Source organism: Elephas maximus, chromosome 2 (assembly GCF_024166365.1).
Source record: "Elephas maximus indicus isolate mEleMax1 chromosome 2, mEleMax1 primary haplotype, whole genome shotgun sequence".
In the NCBI taxonomy this organism is placed as follows: domain Eukaryota; kingdom Metazoa; phylum Chordata; class Mammalia; order Proboscidea; family Elephantidae; genus Elephas; species Elephas maximus.
Window position 1 is genome coordinate 209,918,444 of NC_064820.1, and position 10,541 is coordinate 209,928,984.

Here is a 10,541-nt window from a genome sequence, read left to right on the forward strand (position 1 = left end):
TAGAACTGCCCCATAGGGTTTCCAAGGAGCAGTTGGTGGATTCAAACTGCCAACCTCAGGGTTAGCAGCCATAGCTCTTAACCACTATGCCACCAGTGTTTCCAGATAGGTGCATGATAATAACTGGAAATAAAAAATTGGTGTATTAGCTTAATTAACCTAGAAAATAATATTTAAAGCATGTAAACACAGAAATGTATCCCCAAACCACTTGACCTTATCATTTTTTATTGTGTATATATAGAGAGAGAGAGAGTCCTGGTGGTGCAATGGTTAAGTGTTCAGCCACTAACCAAAAGGTCAGCAGCTGGAATCTACCAGCTGCTCCTTGGGAACCACATTGTCCTATAGGGTTGCTATGAGTCGGAATCAACTTGGAGTCCGTAGGTAATAAATGGGTTTATATATATATGTAACATTTGGCAGTTAAACTTTTTGCCATTAAATTTCCACAAAGTAAATTTTGGTTTGATTATAAGTATAAGTTATCTATATATTTTCCCTAAGATATAAGGGAAGTGGTATAAAGTGTTTCGGATCCCCTCATGCACAACTACTTCTTCGACCAAACCCAACTCCCTTTTCACAGGATACCTTTTAGTGATATTTTTGTGGTCCTCAAAAGAACATATATTTTCATAATTATTTTGAGAATGAATAAATGACACAATATTTTCATTTCTTCTATAAAATATAAAATATGGCAATTCAAAATAAATTGACACTTTATTCTTTCTAGGTTTATCAATATTTTAAGGATGGAAAAGTACATAAAATAAAGTTTAACATAAAATATTCCTAAGGATAACATTTTAAACTTTTTAAATGGAAATACTTGGGGGGAGCTTTTAATTTGCCAAACACTTATGACTAGGGCTTGCTTATTCGTAACACCAGATCTCTTACCCATTTGCCAATTCAAATCATTCAAAACCCTCAGAAAGGAAAGATTTCGATAAATGATATATGCGAATGAGTTTGTATATTATATTTACGTAAAGTATATTCATATAATTCCAATTAATAATCTCAATTTCTTGCTGAAGACATAAATTTCACCTATAAATTAGGGTGAGCATAAGCAATTTCCTAATTGAAATTTTTTTTCATGATTTTCCTGAGGGCACATTTGATTTGTTCATTCCTAAGAGTATAGATAATTGGGTTGAAGAAGGGGGGAATTACAGAATAGAACAGAGAAAGGACGACATCTTGGATGGTTGCAGAGATTGCAGATGGCCTTAGGTACACATAGAAGCTTGAGCTAAGGAAGACAGACACCACAAGGATATGAGGGATGCAGGTGGAAAAGGTCTTTGCTCTGTCAGTTCCACTTGGGAACTTGAGCACAGTAGAAAATATGTAAATGTAAGACCTGATGATGAAGATGAAAGAGCCTCCACCAATCACCAGACCAGAGGCAAGGATTATGATCTCATTGCTGAAGGTGTCAGAACAGGAGAGCTTCAGCAGAGAGGGAATGTCACAGAAAAACTGATGAATAATGTTGGACTGACAAAATGGCAGCCTGAAAGTGATGCCTGTGTGGAATCCTGAGTAGACCAGACCACTGAGGATGGAAGCCAGTGTCATCTGGACACAGGCTTGAGGGTTCATGATCACAGGGTAGTGGAGAGGCTGGCAGATGGCCACATAGCGGTCACGGGCCATGATGGTGAGGAATAACAGCTCTGCATATACAAAGAAAACCACTAGGAAGACCTGAGTTACACAACCTGCCTTTGAAATGGCACTACTGTTAAGCAGGTTGTTGACACATGAATTAGGGACTGTTACAGAAATGTAGCATGCATCCAAGATGGACAGATTCCTGAGGAAGAAGTACATGGGGGTGTGAAGGCTCTTGTCCAAGGTGGTGACAAAAACAATGAGAAAATTCCCAATGAGAGTCACCAAATACATCAGAGAGAAGGATACAGCAAGCAAAACCTGTAGTTCCCAAACATCAGAAAATCCCATCAGGAGAAATTCCATCACTATGGTGTAATTGGGCATCTTTTGATGAGGTAGCTCACACCTGGGAGGCAATGAGAGAAGCCCTGAACACATGAAGAATTAAATTATGACAAGATGGCTTTCAATTATTTTTCTCTTGCCCTCTTCTGATTCTAACCCCTATTGATATTCCTAATATTTTAGAAGTTAGATTATGTAGTGCTTCAGTAGCTTCCATAAAATTCCTATTTCAGTAGCTTCCATAATATTCCTATTTCTACTTCAGGAATGAACTGAAAATCACAACCAATTTCTTAGAAATAAGACAGATATAAGTGTTTAATATATATTTTTGTGGTGCTAATGTTTTTTAATGTTTCCTTTGTTCCTCTTACTCTCATGTGCTGAGTTCCTTTTGTTTGTGGATTTCTTTTTCATTTCTTTTTTTTATTTTTGTAGATTTTGTTTTTATTGAGACTTTATTTTTTTTCTTTATTTTGATTATAAGGTTGGTTAACTTTCTTTTTGGTTACCTTGAAATTTACGCTTATCTTTCTAGGTTTGAACCAGTCTATTATTACTTGGTATTACCTTGCCTTCCTGTCCATTAGAAAGTTCTATACCTACACCACTTAGTCCCTCTTGTATTGTTCTGATGTTGTTGTCATTTACAGATTAACTTCTCTGGTTCCTTTTTGCAATTATTATTTTTTTCTTTTTTTTACTGAAGCACTACATAATCTAACATCCAAAATAGCTTCCATAATATTTCTACTTCAGGAATGAACTGAAAATCACAACCATTTTCTTAGAAATAAGACACATATGGGAACATATAATTTTCTAATGTTAAAATAGGTAAAATATAGATGGAGTCCCTGGGTGGTACAAATGTTGATAACCAAAAGGTTCAATATTTGAATCAACCCAGGGTGTCTCAGAAAAAAGGCCTGGTGATTTGTTTCTAAAAAATTAACCACTGAAAATCCCATGGAGCACAGTTCTAATCTAACACACATGGCAACTTTTATTTATTTTTTTTAATATATAGGTTATATAGTTGGCTTTTTAAGGAACTTTGAAGATAATGTAATAATTTTGGATAACTGGAATAAAATCTTTTAGGTGTTTTTCCAGTCTTACATTCTCATTTTCAGGCTATAGACAATAATGGGGGAAATAATCTCCCTTCTAGAAGTAGCACTGTATGCATAATAATGTGAAAGTTGTCTTATATTCTACCGCTATGACATACAATACTGAAATCATTTGGAACTTTACTTCCTACAATAGCTCAAGCTGATCAAAACCTCCTTCCCTCATGCATTTACCCCACACTGAATCTGCTTGTCATTTTCTGTTAATTTCTTATCCTTTGAATTATTTTTCTCGTCCCTTGTCTATCTTTTAAAGAGAGGTACATTCCTTCCATCAACAGTGTTCCTGCTTTCAGTTCTTAGAGTCTCTTAAACTTTGCCCTAATATCGCATCATTATCATCTTCAGTTTTCCAACTTTTTCAGCTTTCTTTTATTCCACTTTCTGAAAAGCAAAACATCGATAAATTGCGGCATGATATCTTGCAGTACTAATTTAGCTTTTTCTTTCTTTCATCTTAGATTACTAATGTTGCTTTTCCCCTCCTTTATCTTTAACCTTTTCAACAAAATCTCTGAAAGTTCATCACCCATGTCTACTTCACTAATAACATTGTTGGTTGTTGCCACCATATCCTTATCCTAGACTAATTGCTTATTTATTTTATCCTTTGTTTGATGTACTCACCAATAAACGTATTAACCATCTTTCCCCTTGACTTACCTGTGATACCTGTATTTTTCTGAATCTCCTCAACCTTTTTTTTTTTTTTTGCAACACTCTCTTCTCCTTCTCTCATAATAAGAATAATAGTAGTAAGAGCAACAGCAGCAATAATAACAATAACTATGGCATTTGGAACCACAAACAAATAACCTATCCATGGCTAAAATGATTGTACTTCAAACATCTTTATTTGGTATTAAACATCTTCCAAATTCTTCTGTAATCTTTACAATGTCTTTTGTCTTATCTCCTCTGTGGTGAATTTATCAAACATCTTGTGTATGAATTCTTCGTGAACAGCCTGAGCAAAGGCTATGATGTCTTTTTACTGGTCTCATGAAATATTTCAGAAATTGCTTTACATTGATGGGATATTGAGCAGTTGCCTTGTCTTATCTGTCTTTATGTTCCTTATAAGCTCCTCAAGGATTGTATTTTGTGTAACTTCAAGCCCTCCCAGCATCAAGTAAACTTCTTTTCATGTATTTGATGCTTCATAAAGATTATAAAAAATAAATAAATATCCATTTCATCAAAATATTATCACTACTTATTTACCTATATTGGGGAAATTTCTTACCCCCATTATCGAGATATTATGTCTATATGTTTAAACAACTGAACAGACAGATCATATTCCAGATAGTGGTTTGAGGCTGGTTGAATAGAGGGGGAAAAACATAATACTTTGTAGTTAGTAAGAGCTCTGATTTCAGCTTATCTGGGTCAGAATAATGGTTGAATCACTATGTGAAATTAGCATTTTAACTATATGTTCAATATTTTTATCAAGCTGCAAAGAATAGTCCCTCTTCCATAGCATGTAGTCAGGATTAGATGTGACAGTGTGTCTTGCAAATTTAGGAAAGTGCTCAGGACATCATAAACAATCTTTAATAGGTCCTTTGTTATCTTTAGAAACACTGCTGTTATTATTGTTTTGAACCATTACTTTTAGAGCATTTACTATTGTCAGATACTTTAGGGTACATGTAATATGTTGTTAGTTGTAAATGAGTCGGCTCCAAAGCATGGCAACATATGTATAAAAAATGAAGCTTTGCCCAGTCCTGTGTCATATCATTTCCAAATCTCTCAGTGATCCTGAAAGGTAGTTTTTATCCTCTTTTAATGAGCACAAAAAACCTGCCCAAGTTTAACAGGTGCTATTTCTCTCACCAAACCAGCTACTTCCTTTCTTATGATCTTCACACACTTGCTACATTCAACAGACAAATGGTTATCAAGAACCTCTGCCCAATTCAATAGTTCTTTCATTTTTCAAAGAATGTCTTCAAATTTTCATGAAGATGAAGTAATCACAATCTGCTTTCAAATAAGTATTATGTATTAGACACATACAGCATATGTCTCAAACATTCTTAAGTAGGACACATTTTCCTGCAGATAAGTTGCCAGAACCTTGGCTGAAGAATAAAGGGAAACAATGTTTGGGTCCTATCACCACCACAGTTAACAACAAGCTTCACCCAAAACATTTTTCATTCATCTGTAAAATGAGATAATAGTCTTTACTCTTGTAGTCAATTTAAATAATATATACTCATTCCTTAATTGATTCATTGATACAACAAATGTGTATGTAGTGCTGCTACAGGCTAGGAGTACATCTGAGTAGTAAACAAGAAAATCCTTAATTTCATGAAACTTGTATCTTATTAAAAGAGTTGTAGACTGAACAGTCAATTATTTGGGGAAAATTAAAATTTTTCAGATAGTTTTAAGTGCTTTGAAGAAAATTCAAATGGGTGATATGAGAGAGGACAGGATGGATGTGACTATGGGGGATGGGGGTTATCAGGTAACTGAAAATGCTTTTTCAACAAACTGCTATGGAAGTGAAGACAAATGTTTTTACTTTTCCTCACCAAATTAAGGTTTTCTCTTTTGCCTTGGGTAAAAAAAACCCTGCATGTATCTTTTGAATTGATTGAATAAGTTAGAGTAACACTTTATTTTCCAGTCCCAATAATCGTTTGGAAATTGCCTTCCCTGATTGATTTCCCCACAAATTGGTTGAGTGAGAGACTGAACTCTGGAGCTTAAATCCTCATGCTTCTAGGGACTTAAAAACAGATTTGATGTTAACAATCTAATGCTGACAGAAAAACTAAGATCCTGCTAACAAACATTTAAATGTGTATATTTTTCTGATTCTTCAGCTATAATTACATTTTTTGAAACATTTTCTCATTGTTAGTAAATGTCTGAGTGAACTAATCTGAAGATTTTTGCTCTACAAAAATAGAAAATTATTTTTTAGTTAGGCAGAGTTTGAAATAAAACAATTTTTATTACATTGTATCATATTTTTTGAACATCTAGAAAAAGCTCTCTGGGATATATTAAGTGTAAGGAAAAGATGGAAAATCATGTGTGTATTATATCTTTTCTTTCAATAAAATAGCAAAAATAACTAGAAAAGTATGGATGGAAACCAAAATAAGTGGAAATAGATAAAGAATATAAATATGAAAAATGGAGAATCATTTAGGGATTCTTTACTGCTAAAATAAGGAATGTGAGAAAGGGGCTTATATTTTCATTCTACTGTGTTATTTGCCACTTACTACATAAAAAAAATAGACATTTTTAAATTTAAAACATTCTATTTTTTTGCATAGATATTTTTAAATTTAAAAGATACTATAATAGTAAAAAATTTTTTTATAATAGTTAACTGAGTAATGAGGCTTTTATTATCATACTTCTTTTTATTAAAAATTAAATGTAAAAAGTAATACTTTTCAAAAATTGTTAGAGTAATCCCCTTAGTCATATCAGGATACTTTAAAGTGTTGACATTCTGACAACGTTTTCTAAGTTTCAACTGGAATACTTTCTAATGAAGCCTCAATTCTTTTTTTTTTTTGAAATAACATGACCATTATCCTTGTCCTTTTACATTCGGAGAATATAACCTATGCTCCTTTGTTTAGGGAATAAAAAATTACTATGGTGGTAGTTCAGATTAAAAGGCAAGGTTGAGGGACTGATGATATCCAGCGGGTGCAACTCATGATTAGAGAAGAAAATCTGCAGTATATAGAATTCAGTTCCTGTTATTTACAATGCTTTTTTGTTTACATATATTAAACATTTTGTATGTCTCTTTTGAATAAATTTCATTTTATCCCATACAAATCATTCTTATGTAACCAACTTAAGTGACCAAAATTTCTTCTCCTGAAGCACAAAATTTCTTGATAATTAGTCAAAATCTGGAAATTAAAATGTTGTGTTTACACAAGCAAGACACATCAGGGTTTTTCATCATTAGCTAGTTATTCACCTTTATTAAACAGTACATTTATTGATAACTTACCTGAAAGAATTACCTGCTAAATTTTATGAAAATAGATCAGCCTCCCTATAAAAATAAATGCTGCCTGTTTCTTTGCTAGTATATTTAGAGGTCTGGAGGCTTCTGAAAAAAGAGTTATGGTTTCTGCAAGAGCATCACCACAAAATTTTATTACTATATTAAATTAGATTAAAAGTTTTAGACCGCCATAAATTGAAAGCATTATACATTTGAAATATACAGTGATTATTCTAATTTTATATTATCCAACAAACTCTTTTATATCTGACTTTCTACCTAGTAAATTAACACACTTCCAAGAACAGAAGCTTCTGGATTATAAAATCTGGTTCATCTCTTGCCTCCAACAATTAACTACTCTCAATTATCTTAATCATAAGACATGGTAAGAATGTGTGTCTTCTATGTTTATTGTATGGCAACATTTTCAAAAGTAGCAGACACTAAAAAAGTAGACATTTTAAAGGAAGTTCTTTGAATTGAAACGTATTTTCTAGGTAAGTACATTTGCTCCCCTATACAACTTTTAATTCTTTTTTTCAAAAAGAAGTAACAATTTGATCCCTTTTTCTAATTGGAAACTGTCAAAGGAATATTCTCCATAGCATCATTGGTTGGACTGCATATTCTTAAAGAGAAAGTAAATAAACATTGCATAATCTTTTGTGTAGCCGTATGAAGACCATATAACTTGTAGGACTAAAAGAATGTACTGATTAATGATTTAATTGAATTTTTCATAGAATCATCCATTTAATTATGTATTCACTTGTGGATCTGGTCATCTAAGAAATTATTACTGATAATCTAGCATTTCTCAGCACTTGGTTAGAAATTAACCCGTGTTCATCAATTCCCATTCATAGTGACCCTATAGGACAGAGTAGAACTACCCCACAGAGTTTCTAAGGCTGTAATCTTTATGGAAGTAGAACGCCGCATCTAGCTATGATGGACCAGTTGGTGGGTTGGAACCACTGACCTTTTGGTTAACAGCCAAGTGCTTAACTACCAGGGCTCCTTTGATCAGAGATTTTCACCTACTTTTAATATGGTATTTAAATTCTGCAGATGTTTACATTCAATGTAGGATATTTTAATTTTTTAAAAATAGTTAAATAATATACTTTATGTTATATTTATGTACTTTTATCTCCCTGCATTATAATTTTGCTTTTTGGAGCAGTCTGAGGCACATTCCACTCCCAACATTACTAAAAGATTTGCATAGACTTATTAAATGATTTTTTTTTTGGATTTTCAATTGGCAGTTACTATAAAGAACACTAGAACACTACTTTTTTTTTTTTTTTTATTAGAACGCTTTTACTCACCTGAAATTTCACAGTCCTAGACACAATGGAAATGGTGATAACATATTGCTCATTGGTTCACTGCTTTGTTTTGGCTTATGACTACCAGCTGACATTTTCAGTTATTTTGAATGAACCATTCAGTGTTATGAAATATTTGGTTTGACTTATATTTCACTGAAATGTTAAGGTAGGTGTGTTATGCCAGTACCTACACACAGTTTTATTTTCAATTCCAATTCATAATGTTTTTGAAACAAGACAGGAAGGGAGTGGAAAGTAGTTAGGGGAAACATCAATGTGGAAGCAAGAAAAGGTGTCAAAATATTAATAATCATAAAAAAATACTCACTAGGTTGTAACCTGAATAGAAGAACACTTTTATAATGGTAGTTTCTCCCAAAGAGGCAGTCAACTGTAGCTTATCCAAATGTGCAAAGTACTGGCTTAAACATCAGTTTTATTGACTACAGTAGGAATATTGTAGTCTAAGCATGGCCATGTGGTTCCCACTTACATAAATATGGCAATTACCAGGCCAGCACAATCAAGGCTTTTGGGATCTCAGCCCTGAACATGTAGTCATCCCCAGAGTCTTGGGTAGAGCTCAAGAGATCACTAATAAATACAGATCTCAAAAAATACCTTTAAGATAAATGGCCTTTTACCAGTCTAGTATTTTAGTGTATGAAAACCATGGAAATCTTGATTATCTCACCACTCAGAAAGTTTATAAGGACAAAATTTACACATTATGAAGGCTTTGTGGTAAACTGTAGCAAAACTACATCTGCTGCAAATTGGAAAAAATCTAATCTCTTAATCTTTTCTTCTAGAAGCCCAGATTATGCAGAAAAGAGACAGTGAAATGTGTGTATGCTTTTGTTTCTCTTCTTTATCCCTCCCACGTAGCTCCATAACTCATTTTAGGCCACAAAGGAACCCTCAATAAAATTCAAAATATCGCAATAATACAAAGCATTCTCTCTGATCACATTGCCATAAAAGTAAAAATTAACAACAAGAAAAACAAAGAAAAAAATCAAATACATGGAAACTGAATAACACCTTCCTTTAAAATCACTGGGTATTAGAAGAAATCAAAGATGGAGTAAAAAAATTCCTAGAGGTGGAGCCAACATAATGCTATAGACAGAAGCAACAATTCATCCTTCCACAGCAAAGACCCAAAAAGTTAAGTAAAACAGGGACATACGCTGGAGCCGTAAGTGTCAAATAAAGGGATAAAGAACTGAACCAAGCACCGAATGGACTAAGAAACTGACAAAGAAGATTGAGTGAGGAGAGCTATAGAGTGGAGGTCCCCATCAGCTAATGTGGCATGGATTTGCAATCTTGGGCCCCTCAGCCTCCAAGAACTGTGGACAGGGAGTAGGGACAGGCAGCTTTATGGAGCTCCCAGCAGGGTAACCAGCAATACACTTTCCCACACCTCACTCTTCTTCCCCCTGCTTGGCCTTTGCTGCTTTCCAGTGGGCCACAGTCACTAGGCAAAGGAGACGCCAACTGCTTCCCACTTGGATTTGCCCCACTCACACCGGCCTGTTCATTCGGTGCCATCTTGTGTTGCTGTTTTTGCTTCCCCCCCCCCCTTATTTTGATTTCTTCTCTCTCTCACCTCCTTCCTTTCTTCTCTAGAACACCTGGGTCTGTGTGCCATCTCCACTCCTTTTTCACAGGCTGTGCAGTGCTGCTCGACTGGGGAACCACTTCCTTGTTCTGCGCCACCAAGCCAGAGGGCTCCTTGGGGCATTTTTTTTTTCCTTTTCTTGTTTCATTGTCTCTCCCTATCTCCCTTCCTTTCCTTTCTCATGGGCACCTGGTGCCATATACAATCTTCACTCCTTCTTGAGCTGTGCAGTGCTGCTTGGCTAGGGAGCCCCTTCCCCAGTCCATGCCACCATGCCATTGGGCTCCCTTCAGGCATTTTTGTTTGTTTCCTCTTTTAGGTTTCTCGTCTCTCTCTACCCACCTTCCTTACTTTTCTCCTGAACACCTGGAGTCGTGTGCCATCTCTGCTCCTTCTTGATGGGTTGTGCAGGGCCACTCAGCTGGGGACCTCCTTCTGGTGAGCTCCATTGG

General features: G+C 34.7%; 1 protein-coding gene across 1 annotated transcript; it reads right to left on the reverse strand.

The window, feature by feature from the left end:
• Positions 1-1,089: 1,089 nt before the first annotated feature.
• LOC126068074 (olfactory receptor 14C36-like) lies at positions 1,090-2,016 on the reverse strand. The gene has a single exon (XM_049870454.1). It carries the CDS (start codon positions 2,014-2,016, stop codon positions 1,090-1,092), a length of 927 nt encoding a protein of 308 aa, XP_049726411.1.
• Positions 2,017-10,541: the final 8,525 nt, after the last annotated feature.

Coding starts and splice junctions, on each gene's coding strand:
- LOC126068074 (XM_049870454.1), bottom strand. CDS start 2,016: ATGCCCAATTACACCATAGTGATGGAATTTCTCCTGATGGGATTTTCT.